Below are 16,036 nucleotides of genomic sequence, written 5' to 3'. Positions count from 1 at the left end.
GTATCTATACTTTACTCCATTACTTATTTTTCTTCCTACTTCTGACTTCTACTCATTACATTTTCACACAAGTATCTGTACTTTCTATTCCTTACATTTTTAAAACAAACGTTACTCGTTACTCTTGGCTTCAGTTTAAAATTTATAAATATTTATTTCACGTAATGTGCGCCATCCAATGCAGATCATTGGCGCCATCCACACCTAGTGAGAACTAGACCCCTTGCAACCACGTGACTCCGTTACCCAGAACCCCTTGCGTGGCGGCCATATTGGTTGGCACGCCATTTGACAAAATGACGAGTTCTCCAGGTATTTTTCTTCTTTAGATAACGTATCACAAGATCGTTTTAAGAGTAAGTTGATGGTTGATGGTATCAGATTGCCAGATCCACACAGCAAAAGCCTGAAGGGACGGAGCGAGTCTGTGAAATGCTGGCCAATGGTTTCATACCGCGACACAGCTGCTTTATAAACACGCAGGCCAGTACGGACAAGAGAGCATGAAAGCCATGAAACCACTGGACGGCTGCAATTATTTTATATCAGGAAAAAGGCTCCAGCAAACGCCCGCGACGCCATGAGGGATTAAGAGGGTCAGAAAATGGATGGATGGATGTTCAGACATGTTTGTGTAACAGCACAAAGCAGAGAGGAAGACCCGCCCGGTAGGTTAAAAAAACATCACTCACTACGGATTATTTTGGTGTTTTTGTCTTTTTAAAATGGGTGGAGGTGTCGGCGACATTGCAGCGTAAACACAGAAGTACTAGCGCCCGTGAACGGGCGGAGGGGAGGTGGTGATCGTTACACTGGCCGGAGAGTCTAGGGGATGAGTCATGTAATGCAAACACTCATTGGTTAGTAGTTCACACGTGACGTCAGCGCTACATCCGGGCACGGTGGTTGGCAAAAAACAAAGCTGCTCTCGTCTCCTACATGACAAAACGGGTAGATTTAGAGCGTACTTTTAGTTAGTTTATTTTTGGAATCTAAACAATGCCTACGACTTGTTGCGCTCCCGGTTGCACACAGAGGCATTCCAAATCGTTGGATGTACGTTTCTGTTGTTTACCGAAGGAGGAAGGACGAAGAAAGAAATGGATATTTTCAATGAAAAGGGCGCAGGCAGACACTCCCAATGGACTGTGGGAGCCATCATTCTACAACAGAATTTGCAGTCTACCCTTCATCTCCGGTAAATACAACTTAATTCTGCTCTAGTCATTGTTTTGCTTAAATAGCGGCGGAGGGTACACAGATCGCTACACGGGCCGGAGAAGCGGCCCGTGTAGCGATCGTTACAGCAGCCGCCGCAGCAGCCGCCGCTGTCTGAAGCAGCAGACAGCGCGCGGCGGCGGCTGCTGCTACTCCATTACGCCCCCGTTCACGGGCGCTAGTACTTCTGTGTTTACGCTGCAATGTAGCCGACACCTCCACCCATTTTAACAAGACAAAAACACCAAAATAATCCGTAGTAAACAATGTTTTTTTAATCCTACCGGGCGGGTCTTCCTCTGCTGAGACGCGGCCTGTGTCCGACGCCACTTTCTGCTGTTGCACAAACGTGTGAACAACATCCATCCATCCATCCATTTTCTGACCGCTTAATCCCTCATGGCGTCGCGGGCGTTGCTGGAGCCTTTTTCCCGATATAAAATAATTGTAGCCGTCCAGTGGTTTCATGTCGTGCTCTCTCGTGTGTACTGGCCTGCCGTGTTTATAAGGCAGCTGCATATGTCGCGGTACGAAACCCTTGGTCAGCATTTCACAGACTCGCTCCGTCCATTCAGGCTTTTGCTGTGTGGATCTGGCAATCTGATACCATCAACCATCAACTTATTCTTAAAACGATCTTGTAGTACGTTATCTAAAGAAGAAAAATACGTGGAGAACTCGTCAGTTTCTCTGTTTGCGTCCGCCATTGTGTTCGCCTTTTGCCAACCAGTCCGGCGCGCATGCGCGAAAAACCCGGATCAAAACAATAACAATGAACTGGTCTATTCTCTTTTTATCTCTCTCTCTCTTTCTTTCTCTTTCTCTCTCTCTCTCTCTCTCTCTCTCTCTCTCTCTCTCTCTCTCTCTCTCTCTCTCTCTCTCTCTCTCTCTCCCTCCCTCCACACACAAACTACATAGAATGTTTTTGCACCAAAGGGTATAGTTTACCTTAGGTATTTGATGGAACTCACACATTTATGTTCTGGCAGTTCTGCAGGCTTGAATATTACCTCTGTTTGGAATTGAATTCCAATAAGATTTGAGAGAGAACATGCTCCTTGAGTGTCTTTGACTAATGGGTTAATGATTATGTTGTGTCTTGGGCCACATGTAGAACTAATCAGTGTTTAAATTAAGCTTTCAGTTCATATAGTGGCATTTTTTTAAAGGTTACTTTATACTTTTATACTTTAAGTAGTTTTTGGAGCACATACTTTTTCACTTTTACTTGAGTAAAAAAGTCAAGTTGATACTTCAACTTTTACCAGAGTGTTTTTAAACTGCAGTATCTATACTTCTACTTAAGTAACAAATGTGTGTACTTTTGACACCACTGCCCGCACCCACAGGCTCAGAAGTCTCGTGCAAGACCGCGAGAGTCGGTCTCGCTTTACACAGTGAGAACTCCATGTGTTTTTGCCCTGCTATTCACTATATGCACGCGCGAAAGCAACAACAAAGAACCGCGTGTTAACGTCAAATAAACTTGCAAGCATATCGAGTTTTATTATTATTATTATTATTAAATTTTTTTTTTTGAATGTTGCCGAGGCGGTAGCGTGAGTTTGGCGGCCGCCTCGCCAAGATAGCGCTGCGGGAAACCCTGATGTTCATACTTTCACTGTGTTAGTCATTGTTTGTACTGCCGTTTTTTTGACTTTTCATTGCATTCGCCTGTCTGCTAAGCTCAAAACAACCGCGCCTGGCTTGACGGAGAATCCAGAACAGCTGAGCATCTTTACGACAGTGCACTTTTACTTTCGCCCTCTGGGGGGAGCCTCGCTGGAAAATCAACCCCGGTTGCATAGTATACCTTTAACACGACAGCTATTAGTGGTGCACTCTACAAATCTGACCGTAATGCATTAGAAGCACGAGGAAAGCCAATGTTGGAAAAAAAGAATAAGAAGTCCTGTTCACATTCACATGTATAAAAAAAAGGTTCTCTGTTGAGACCCAAACTGATCTTTTCAGCTTTCATGCAAAACTCCTTGTAGGGTGGAAAGAAACCCCGTTAGCAGCTTCAGAATGCTTGAAACGGAGAGGTTGAGCTTCCAGCAGGAGAAGTACTCTATAAACGTACAGACAATCAATGTGTTAGATGGGTCCAGTCAAAAGCCAGATCCAAAGGGATCTCCAATTCTTTTAAATAATAATTAAAAAAAGGATCTCTGTATTCAGATGTTTAGAGAGATACCCTCTAAAATATTCTAAACCACGCTTCATAGCCCTTCCCCTTCAAAAAATAATGCAATACTTTGTATTGGTATGTATAGCATAAAATAGCAATAAAATACATTGAAGTTTGTGGCTTGAACATGCCGAAATAGGGCAAAGCTCATGTAGTATGGTGGTGTTCTGTTTCTAATCATTCTGGCCGATATTTATCCTTGTTTTCCCAAATATTGCTGCATTGCTCCTTTCTTCTTCCTTTGTCTCTTCAAATTGTTTTCAGCTGTGCTGTAGTTGCTCTCTGCTTACTCCTGATGATTCTCTGCCTCTCTCCTCCCTCTCTGCCTCGGCTTGTCTGATGTGCCATTTAGACGACGGTCCTTAATTTGCAGAGCAGAGAGTCTAATCCACCGACGGAGAGTGACCGGCAGGGCGCACAGGTACCCAGGTTTTTACTCTGAAACATTCACAGACAGATAAAACGAGACAATAACTAAGACAAATGAAGGTTGTTCACACGATGAAAACACAAGTATATTACAGACGCATGATAATGGAAAGGAACGTTGATCCGAAATGAATAATTTCAGTTAGTTGTTTGTTAGAACCGTGAGAGCAAACGCTAAACAAGTAGGGGTTCGACTCTGATTTAAAGGAGCTAAGAGTTTCAGCATTTTTGCCATTTTTTCTGCATGTTTGCTCCAGAAGAGCAGCATAAAAATTGTATACTGCTTCTCTGTGTTTGGTTCTGATTCTGGGGATGCGGAGTAGACTCATACCAGAAGATCTGAGAGGTCTGGAAGCTTGATAGAGCAATATCGAGTCTTTGATGTATTTTGGTGCTAAGCTATTCAGGGATTTATAGACTAACAGAAGTATTTTAGAGCTTGTCCTCTGAGATACAGGAAGTAGGTGTCAGGACTTTACAACGGGGGTGATGTTCTCTACGTTCTTAGTCTTAGTGAGGACGCAGGCAGTAGCATTCTGGATCAGCTGCTGTTGTCTGATCGACTTTTTTGGCAGGCCTGTGAAAACACCGTTGCAGTAATAAATGTAACAGTAATAAGTAATAATGCTGAAACATTAGTCTGTTAATTCAGGAAATGTTATTAATGTGACAGAAGGCCGACTTAGAACTTGTCTTTATGCGCCTCTGAAGGTTTAGGTCTGAGTCCATCGCTACACCCAACCTACTGACCTAAACAGTCGTTTCTAGCCGTAACATCTGAAGCTGTGTGCTGATTCCTGATTTCTCCTCCTTTGTTCCAACAAACAATTACCTCAGTTGTTGTTATGGCTCATCCACGCCTTGATTTTATGCATCTACTCAAGACTTGAAAGGGTTCATAGTCACCTGGTGACACTGTAATGTAGAGCTGTGTGCAATCTTTACAGTTGTCGTAACTTATGTTGCTTTTCTAATCTGAGCTACTGGGAGCGTGCATATACTAAATATGAAGGGAACCTTGGGGAACCCCGTTTGTGATTTTTGTTAACTTCGACGTAAAGTTGAAGACGTCCCTGCCCTTCAAGTACGACTCAAAGCACTCAAGCTCTGTACCAGAAGGTCCAGCTCAGTTCTCCAGCCGCTCCTGTAATATACCGTGGTCTAAAGTATCGGCTACTCTGCTGGGGGTCCAATAATAGCAGCACTGTGGTTCTTCTAAAGGCTGCATTTATATGTATGTCATCGATCATCTTGACCAGGGCAGTCTCAGTACTGTTGTGAATATGGAAACCTGACTGGAAAGCGTCACAGCGGACGCTCATTGTTAAGACGGCACTTCACTGTTAAAGCACAACTTTTTCCAATAACCTTACTGCAGAGGTGTCCAAACTTTTTGGCATGTGGGCCGAAATTCTGAAGTCAAAAGTACTCGAGGGCCAAAAAATGGATAATAATAACGATAAAAATAACCCAGAAATTATGTTATTATTTTACCTGCTTCACAAAATATGATGATTTCAATTAAACAAATTATTCTGAGTTTCTGAAGGAAAAGGATGTTAAATCACTGTAGATCCAAAGCTAAAAACGGGTTTTGCACATTTGCTTTATTAAAAGATGGTCAAGCAGTTTGCTAATTATGTTAGACTCAACTGAAAATAAAAGAAACCTGAATTATTTTTGGTCTCGCAATATGAGAACTGGATTTGGGTCGGTATTTATTTTAAAACACTGTATTTAGCTAATTTTAATAAAAAATTGATGGAAAAAAAGCGTTAAATGGACAAAAATTTGCCTCTGAGTTAAAGTCCTCAGACAGATGAGGTCATATTTACTATTTAAATATTTAATATTTAAATTAAATAGAATGTAAAAAGTGTGGTTATTAAAACATGAATATATTGTGTTGTACCAGATGTTTTCAGTTGTAAGATGAAAATCTGTCTGCATTAATTTTAGCCTAATAGAAATAAAATGTTTCCATCTCCATCAGCCAAATTTTTCCAGTAGACCAAATGCAGTTGGGGGGGCCACACAGAATCAGTCCAGGGGCCACAAATGGCCCCCGGGCCGCACTTTGGACATGCCTGCCTTACTGATAAATGGATGATTTGAAATGGGGCTGTAATTTTGCAATAACGACGATCTATTAGAATCAAATCAGAGGCTGTGGCAGGGAAAACCTTCTTAATAAAAAGTGTGGGTAAAATATGGAGACAGCAGCAGCAGGAGGAGCTTAACTGCTTGTATTTTCTCTAAGCTTTTGTAGTTGATTTGGAGGGACTGTCATTTGTGTACAGATTGTTTTTGAACGGACACAAATGCTGTAGACACAGGCGAGTTTGTCAACCTGTCAACCGGGAGTCAGGGCCATTGTTAAAGGGAAATTTCCACAAAGGAGCATTATTGCTGTCAGTCTAGGTGATGTTGCTCAATTTTCCAAAGAATATCTGTCAGTTTCCATTAGGCCACTGGGAAAAGGTGCTGTACCGTTGCCAAACCGTGTGTACGCAGCACTCCAGAAGAGGTGTGGCTGTTTTACCAGTTTATTTGTTAAGTAAGGTATAAGTATGGGTGCTCCTGTTTTTCTCCGCAGATTTCTGAGTCACTCGGGGAGCTCCAGCAGCAAGCCGAGGCCGCCGCCTCAGGCTGCTCGAAGGTACGGATGCTAATCGATCATAAAAGCAACTAATGCATGATGCAATCCTGCAGAATGAAGTTCACTGAGATAAAAGGAAACAGGTGTGGTGGCGTTTTGTTCCATCGCAAGCAGCTCCAGAAGTTAGTCCCGTTGCCAAACGCAGATATAAAGGAGACGAAATATTACAGCAAAAACTAAGAAAAGCCAAAAATAGCTTGCATAAAAAGTGCCATACTTGTATTTACAAGCTGAAATTCCCGTGAATTACCATTCAAGGCTACTTGCAGGGCTAATTTATAAGCTACTGTATTCATGTTTTAATTGTCTATCGAAGCTTTGATTGAATTAATCACTGGTCTATCAGGTCTGTAGCAATCTGTTGTGAATCCTCTGACGGTAACATCAGTCATGGCCTGTCTCTATGACAGCATTGTCTGCTCTGTTGAATGGGGTCCTCATTCCAGGAGTGATTAAGTTTTCTTATGTCATTTTTGTCTCGTTTCCAGTGCGTCTCTGGATGAAGGAAGCAGTGGAGCATCAGTGCTGAGTGGGCAGGTACAGAGGCATTTTATACTCAATTATACCAAAACTGCCTGTCTTTTGCCTCCCCATTCTAAAGACCGGACTTGTTTTAATGTTAACTTTCTGGGTTTGTAGCCTTCCTCGTCCTGCTCTTTCGATGGAAGCTTGAAGTCAGAACAATCAGACTGCGACCCAAAGTGGCCCGAAGTTCCTCCTGTTCTCAACCAGAACGAGGATCGCAGGCGGAACAAGTATCTGAGAAAGGACTACCTAAAGGTACGGGCGTAACAGCATCCTGTAATTATGTGTACTTTTTCTATGAGTGCTGATAGCAAAAGATGTTTGAAGTATTTATTAATGGTTTGTAATTGTATCAGTTTAATTACTGCTACCGTTCATGTTCAGTTGCATTTTTTTTTCAACCGTTCGCTGCCATGTGGCATGCACTGCACATCTTCACAATCAGTTTCCAGAAACGTGTAAAGATGTGTAAGAAGCCTTAAAGTTGTTTATTTTTTTTTTATTGCAGTTAGCACAACGTCAAACTGAAAATAAAAAAAATAAGATCCTACCTTTAGTTGTAGTAGACCGTACATTGCATTGGACATTGCAGTCTTGATTTCAATATTATCCAGTTCTGGATACGTATGGAAAAGAAAATAAGAGTCTAAATGTTTCTATTTCCAGTCTTTATTCCCTTCTATTTTTCGGCACAGTATAGGCTATTTATTGAGTTTTTTTTTTTTTTTTTGTTAACAGAAACAAGACAGCAAACCCTCAAAAACAGGAAATAACACAAAGAGGAAAACAAAAAAACAAATTATCGGGGTGACAAGGCAAAAACATACTTATAGTCACACAAAGCTAAATAAAAGGGAAACAAAACCACAAAAGTCCACAGTGGTTATCCAAAAGACCTTCAAGAAGAAAATAAATCTTATTCAGAGTCAAAATGCATAGTTGGTTGTTCTACATGGGAGATAAATGGACGCCATGTCAAATCAAACATAAGATGTTATGTTTGATGTTTCAAACATAACATCACATCACATATCCATCTTCCAAATGAAGGAGGCGGTCGTTTTTTTTCCAATTACAAAGAACAAGCCGACGTACCAGAATGGAGGAGTAGGCCCATCCATCCGTTTTCCATCACGTCTATCCCTGTTGGGGTCACGAGGGGTGCTGGTGTCTATCTCCAGCATTCAATCGGTGAGAGGCAGGGTACACCCTGGACAGGTTGCCCAGTCTGTCGCAGGGCAACACAGAGACAGACAGGACAACCATTAACGCACACACTCACATCTAAGGACAATTTAGAGAAGCCAATCAACCTAACAGTCATGTTTTTGGACTGTGGGAGGAAGCCGGAGTACCTGGAGAGAACCCACAAATGCACAGGGAGAACATGCAAACTCCATGCAGAAAGACCCATGTTTGAATTTGAACCCAGGACCTTCTTGCTGCAAGGCAACAGTGCTACCCACTGCACCACTGTGCAGCCCAGAAACTGATGAATAAACTTTAAAAATTGAAGACCAGAATGCTGTTAGGCTATGATGCAACCAAACTGTGTGGTAGTAACAAGTGCTTGTTTATTCTTATCACAAATCAGAAAATCAGAAAAGACTTTTGACAGTTTTTAAGATGTACAAACCTAAATTGATGAAGCTTATGCTTGGCTTGGCACAGACGGAGGAAGAGTGAATCCTTTGAAGTTTGTCAGACCATTGTTCGTCAGCTATATTTATATCAATATCTTTTTCCCAGTGATCTTTCATTGTCGATAATGAGGGGCCCTCCATTTAAAATATTTTAGTATGCAGCTGTTATAGTGTTCCTTTCGCCACAGGTGGAGATTCAAGAATAAAATCAAGTGGTGACTTTGATGGTATCAGGGGAAACTAAACAAACCGATTCTTTATGAAATGCCTTACTTGTAAATATCTGAAAAAAAGTTATGTGGGGGTAAAGACAATTCTTCTCTGACCTGATCAAAACGCATGAAAATGACATCCCTGTATAACATCTTAATATTAAGAACCCCATTAGTCTTTTGAGTGAAGGCATTATCTAGAAGAGAAGTTGAAAACAAGTGGTTGTCTGTGACAGAGGAGTAAATTGACATGAAGACTAGTCCATAATGTTTTCAGAACTGAGACCAGATTTGAAGGGAATGGTGTACTACTGGATTTTTACACGTCTGTGGTGAGAACAGGGGAGCACAAAAGAGGTGGGAGCGAGACAGGACGGCAGGGGCTAGATTCAATTTGTGAACCCAAAGTAAAGGTGATCGTTTTCTACATTTTACAGCCTGGGATGATGTTACTGCAATACAAGCTGAATTTATTTGAAGTCTTATACGACACATTTCCCCCCGTGGTTCCAATAACTAATGTGGGCACAGGCAAATCCAGCAGTGGAAAAAAACACCATAAAGAGAATAGTAAAAAAAAAAACCCTTTTTCTTTTCCTAACAGCACAAGTGTCAGAGTGCTCGTAAAAGTTCCAGCGGGGCCGAAGACTGCGAGGTGGGTTTGAGAATCTGAACATCCAACTTAAAGCTTCCCTATGCAGAGAATAACGAATGTTTGTGTCCTTAGGAGACATCACTGCGCAACGTTGATTTCAGCACCACGTTGACAGTGTTTGGACTCAAACCACGATCAGGTAAGACACAAGCGTCACAGTCTTGGGTTTAGCTTGTGGGTCTTTTTTTTTTTACTGCACTTGGGACTCTGTGTAGTTTATAATTAGACGTAGAAAGGGTTTAGAAAGTTTAATGTAAATATAGTCATGTAAATATAAGAATAGGAGCTCATAGCTAGGTCCAGGCTTTAGATACGTTACAACCACCAACTTCTGTGTGTTTTATTAGGATTTTAAGTGATAGACCAACACAAAGTCATGCATAACTGTGAGGTAGACGAAGATGTCACCTGGTTTTCAACCTTTTTTTTTTCTTACAAATGAAACCACACACAAACTTCAAAATCATCCCAATCAGTGCATAGAGCTCACCTCTGTAAAATGAATCTCAGCAAAAATTAATCTCAGAACACATCCAGCCACTCCATGAAGGCCTCAGAGGTTTGTTGAAGAACATTAGTGAACAAACAGCACCATGAACATCAAGGAACAGCAGACAGGCCAGGGAGAAAGTTGTGTAGAAGTCAATGTAGGGGTTAGGTCACAACTTCCCAAGCTTTCAACCCAAGCTACAGACCATGTGTGGAAGCTGCTCCTTCACAGTGCCAGGGAGACTGGTCAGAGTTCAAGGGATTCAAGTTAAATACTAGAAAAAAATTATGAATAAATACTAGCAAAAAAAAAAAAAATCCTTAAACATACAGACAGAGCTGCGAACGAATGGTTTGTATCAAAGCTTGTCTGTACATATCCACACTTTTTCATTTTTCAGCCATCATACCTGGCAAGGAATGAGAACGAATGTAAAAGAGACTTTTTTTTTTTCCCCCCTCAGCTAAACGATAAGTGCAGGGTGGAGTTGTTCGAGCGAAGACTCGGCTTAATTTGATCTGTACCTGACGCCAGATTTTTTTTTTTTTTCTCTGGAAGTTGGGAAAGTTTTTCTGAGGAATAGCGCCCGATTAGCTGCATTTTAGTCATGCTTTGAATATCAGACAGCAAATCAGTTCCCATCTGAAGTGCTGCGATGAGTCATACATGTCTGCTATCAAAATATTTGTTCCTCTTATTTGTACGAGCAAATTTGCTACCACAAAAGCTCAAAAACTCCTAAATCACAACTCAGACCTCTGCAGAAAACCACAGCTCAGAGACATAAATAAACTGATGACAGGTGAATCTAGTCATTGCGTCATTTCATTTTAATTTACTGCTGTGAAAGGGCTTAATGTCACTGATGTCGATTTGACATTCACTAGATGGTGGAACAAGCACATACAGCGCATGAATCATGATTGTACACAAATCAAAAGTCCACAGATCTTTTGGCAGCATGAGAAAACAGACAGGAGGTGTTGATCATGCAACTCACAAGAGATGCTACGTATCATCTGAGTATACAAGAGGGGCAAAGCGCTCTCCATAAAATTAGCTTCTGGCCGTAAAGTGAGCTGTCATATTCATCACAGTTCCCTCAGTGACACTGATATTTTATATCATCAAATGCCGTGTCTTGTCTAAGGATTGGTAAAAATTAACCACCAAACCAGCCAGAGACTGGAATTGGCTCATTTTCCTCTTGATCGTCTCAGATCAGTAATCAGCTGATTGAATACTGAAAAAATTTTTTTTTTCATTCCCCTCCCTGTTCATTAAATTGATCAAAACTAAGAACTTCCAATCAATTTTAATGTTTTGTCTATAAACACATCAACCAACAGCAGGTATTCTGATCCACCCATTGATATGTATTACTGGACAGGACATCCCCTATTCACCTCTATAGACAGTGACGTCTGCTATGCATTGAGTCTAATCAACAAAACCATGTTGCTCTGATGCGGAAAGAGCACATACTGTATGTCGAAAAAAAACAAAACGGTTGCAGCACTCATATAAGGCTCAAATTAAAGTTAAGAAATTTGTCAATGTTGCCCTATATAGAACTGTATATTCTCCCTTAACACAAACCCACAAGCAGTGCAGGGACTGTGCGATTGTAGTATAGACAAATAAACCTACTGTACTATAAAGACTACCATGCTGTCAATTTATTTTCTAACTGCTCAATCTTCGTTATTGTATCGCAGTTTGTTGGTTTCTGGCCTCGAAGCTTAAATTTCTGAACTGATATAGACTAATAAAAGATAAATAAAAGGGATGGGCTGGCCATTGGGACGTTTCTCGATGTTTTCCCGGTGCCCTCGATGACCTAGCCCGCTAAGCTATTGCTAGGGGTGAAACCAAAAATGCTCGGATCAGATTCTGCTCGATTTGAACAAAAACAAAATAAGCAAACAAAAAGGAGGAGCAGAGAAGGAGAGGATAAAAAAAAAATCTCTGGTCAGCTGTAAATTTAGATTTGTTCGTAATGGAGCAAGTATGACATAAGCACCAGTGTCGTTAAGTCGGAAAGCTAGCATAGCCTGTCCTGCGCCGCTAGCTTAAAACATATTTGTGTGATGCAAAAATGTCCAGAAATTCCCATTCAGGTTACCCTTCATATACTCCATTAGTACATTCCTCTAAATGAATGGTGACATCCTTGTATTGTATTGTTTTATTCAACCTTTATTTAACCAGCTAACACGTTTCGTTTTAGTGTTTTCAACGCTGTGCCACTTTTCATAGCATACCTGTGTTCCCTGTAATTTCTCGCAATTTACATTTTATGTCAATTTAAATTATGTAACATTGGAGTCAGACTGTCAAAGCAGCGTGTCACTCCGCTCGTAAAAGTTTATTCGCCTGTAAAAAGGAAACAGTTTTTTTTGTACTTCATGCTGCTCCTGCCTTGGCAGCGGTCCTGACTCAGCAATGACACCTGTGTGTCATGCCGTAGTTACAAAACGTCCTATCCAGTAATATATATCTCAACGGTTAAACTCAAAATTGGTGACAGGCCGGGCATATTGAGGTTTAAAGTGATCTTTTAATTTTACCAGCATGTTTCTGACTGGGTGTTACATCAACATTTTGAAATGGCCCAGCCAGGGTCTTCAATCTGATGGAGGATCTGTTGAAGGAGCTAAAGATTAGGGTTGAAGATTAAGCTTGAAAAAGTCTGGTCAGCAATAAGAAAGGTTTGATTGCTCTACTGCTAATATGGATTTCTCCATTGATTGTTCGGGATACATGTAGATGATTTTTAGTATACCATTTTGTAATAAAATGTATACAAATACTAATTTGATGCTTTTTTACACAGTCTTATTATCATTTGAGAGGTGCCTGTCTGATTGCCTGTCAGAAAAAATAACTTATTGTGTTAAATATAAATCTGCTGGGGGTATAAAATATTTCAAGAGTGCTTAAATTGGGTTTGTCTTGAAATTCCTTCACTTTATGTCGTATTTAAAGAGTCTGCACAAGATTTTGTTTTTACTTGTGTTTTAGCCTTGAGAAAAACGAATAAAAAACTTTTAATCAGTAAGTCAGGCCTCAAATAAAACCTGAAAACAATATCGGCCAGGATAGGCCTGATCAGTGCATCTACAACTATTGGACAAATTTCCAAAATAAAAATAAAAACAATTTACCAACTTTATAAGTGGTATCTGAAGACTCCAGCCAGGCTTGAGGCACTAGGAAACTTTATTTGCTGACCAACAGGTTTCGGCTCTCTTGGTTTCGAACATTGTATTGATACAACTTAAGAAATGTCAAAGTCCATGTCCGTTTTAAAAACACGTTCCTGTGTTGATACCGGCGGAGGAAGTGTTTCCGAAGGTGACACATTCTTCCTGCGATCACATGTCTGTACAGGTCATATTTCTGTAAAACTTCACCATCTGATTATCTATCCCCTGCAGTCATGCTTCTGTACTTGTTACAGATAATGACGCAAATGCTTCGTTTTATCTGTTATCTGGAACACAAGTCATCTGTTATATACCAACATAGTGAGGATAAGATTTCCTCCGAGCCAAACCTTTTCTAAACTCTTTTCTCTCCTGTGTCCCTTTATCAACCTTTTACATGCGAGCATGATGCAATGGTTTCGGAGCCAGCTGCAGCTGAAGATAAAAAGTTTTTGAGTTTTATCCGTCTGTAAAGAATGGCTTCCATACTGTCCCAACCTGGTCTGGTTCATGATCGTACGCAAATGTAAGTGTTTCTGAAATGCTTCTAAGAGACCTTTTCTGGGTCTGGGTCTTAGTCTAACATAACACTAATGCTGTCAAGTATTTTCTTTTAGTGGAAAGCAGTTTGAAGGAAAACATTAAAGGTGTTATCTTATTCGCAGTGTCCTTTGATGAGTAACCAAACACACCTAGACTATCTTGTTTGTTATCTAAAACCATGAGGCATCCATAACATAACAAGCAGTTTAACTTGCTTTCAAAGAGTTGTGCAGTCAGAGATGATTCATTTCCCAGGCAGCTCCGGTGGTCTTATCAGGCACAATCTGGCAAGTTTGAGGTGATTATTACATTACCTGGCCACCCCAGGTGATATGGACCAAAAATAATATCTCAATATTTTTAGGCTGAATGCTAATATACAATATTTTTCTTGATATGTTTTCATTAAGTACTTATAAAAAGGCATCTAATGAATCAAAGATGAATTAAAGACATTTTATAAACGTCTCACATGCACATTTAAAAAAAACAGCTGTATGAAAAAGGGCTGAAAAATAACTTAAGTATAATTCTTAAGTATAATTCTAACACAACATATTCCATCTCAATATAAGTAATTCTGTCACATCTTATATTTCTTTTAAAAGTTTTTTTTTCCAATATATTTAAAATCTCGATATTTTGCCCAGCCCTATTGTCGGGCATAATCATGATCCGTCATTTAGCACAAGCTAACACTAACAACAGGCAAGGCAAGTTTATTTACAGAGCACTCTTTAGTAACAAGAGGAATCAAAGTGCTGTACATGAACAAAACAAAAAAACAGAGGGATAATATTACAGAGGCAAGCACATTGCATTGGAATAAAAGCAGTAGGTTAGATACAGTATAAGACAAGTTGAACTATAAACTTCAACATTAACGTTTAAAGGCAACTCTAAACAAACAGGTGATGTTAATATGTTTTTATCATAGATTTAAAGGAACTCGTGGTTTTAACACTTTTACAGCCTTCTGAGAGTTTGTTCCAGATAAGTGGAGCACAGAAACTAAATGCTGCTTCTCCATGTTTGGTTCTGGCTCTAGGTATGCAGAGTAGGTTGGAGCCAGAAGACCTTAATGGTCTGGAGGATTTATACGCTGATAACAAGTCTGTGATGTATTTAGGTGCTAAGCCATTCAGGGATTTATAGACTAACAGAAGTATTTTAAAGTCTATTCTCTGAGATACAGGGAGCCAGTGTAATGACTTTAGTCATAGTGAGGACACAGGCAGCAGCGTTCTGGATCAGCTGCAGCTGTCTGAACGATTGTTTTGGCAGACCTGCAAAAACACCGATGCAGAAATCAATTCTACTAAAAATAAATGCATCGATTAGTTTTTCAAGATCCTGCTGAGACAGTAGTGCTTTAATCCTGGAAATTATCTTTAAGTGATAGAAGGCTGACTTAATAATTATGTTTAGATGCTTTTGGAGGTTCGGGTCTGAGTCCATCACTACACCCAGATTTCGGGCCTGATCAGTGGTTCCTAGCTGAAGCAAATGAAGCTTTGCACTAACTTTTCATCGCTCGTCTATTGGTCCAAAAATATTGACTTATGTTTTGGTTTTATTCAATGAAATAAAAATTTGGCACATCCATGCATTGATTTCTTCTCAGCATTTACTCAACGCTTGAATGGCTCATAGTCACCTGGTGACATGTGGATGTAGAGCTGTGTGTCGTCTGCATAGTTATGGTCCCTGATGTTGAATAGACTACTGACAGCCCTGTGTCCATTTGGATCTGACTCAAGTATTGTTGTACCATCGTCCATCTGTTTGCAAGCATTTTCACATGTATGAAGTGCGAATGCAAACATTGAGTTGGAGGGCATGGCCTGCTGCAGCTTACTGTATCTGCGTTCATCTCACTCAGAGTGGCACTCCTTATGTCTTGTCTCAGCTTTCACTCGAGGAGCCCGTCAGGACATCAGCTCGACAGATCCCAGTTTCACCATGAGGAGGAAGATGGAACATTTGCGAGAGGAGCTGGAGCAGATCGGACTTTTACGACAGGTTAGACGCCTCGGCTTCATGTCTGGTTTATTATGCCTCTCTATTCTCACCCAGTCAATGACTCATACAAACAGTTAAGCCTGCCAGGTCCTGTGTATGTTCTAACGTTCCACTGAATTTCAAACAAAATGACAGTAAAAGTATCCATAGCATTTCCTTTTTACATCTTCCACAAATATCAATATCCCATAGAGGAAAGTGTATGCATCCTGATTTTTGAAGTTACCTAAAAATATATGT

General features: G+C 40.4%; 1 protein-coding gene across 1 annotated transcript in view; it reads left to right on the top strand.

Moving 5' to 3' along the window:
- The window catches only part of lrch2 (leucine-rich repeats and calponin homology (CH) domain containing 2), a 54,802-nt gene that overhangs the window by 26,547 nt on the left and 12,219 nt on the right, over window positions 1–16,036 (top strand). Inside the window, exons 12-18 of the mRNA XM_021312103.2 lie at window positions 3,762–3,830; window positions 6,435–6,497; window positions 6,986–7,034; window positions 7,137–7,277; window positions 9,482–9,532; window positions 9,605–9,671; window positions 15,684–15,796. Coding sequence (XP_021167778.2) covers window positions 3,762–3,830; window positions 6,435–6,497; window positions 6,986–7,034; window positions 7,137–7,277; window positions 9,482–9,532; window positions 9,605–9,671; window positions 15,684–15,796 — 553 coding nt within the window. The remainder of the gene's footprint in view (window positions 1–3,761; window positions 3,831–6,434; window positions 6,498–6,985; window positions 7,035–7,136; window positions 7,278–9,481; window positions 9,533–9,604; window positions 9,672–15,683; window positions 15,797–16,036) is intronic.

Source organism: Fundulus heteroclitus, chromosome 11, assembly GCF_011125445.2.
Source record: "Fundulus heteroclitus isolate FHET01 chromosome 11, MU-UCD_Fhet_4.1, whole genome shotgun sequence".
NCBI lineage: Eukaryota > Metazoa > Chordata > Actinopteri > Cyprinodontiformes > Fundulidae > Fundulus > Fundulus heteroclitus.
This window is presented reverse-complemented; position numbering and strand designations above follow the sequence as displayed.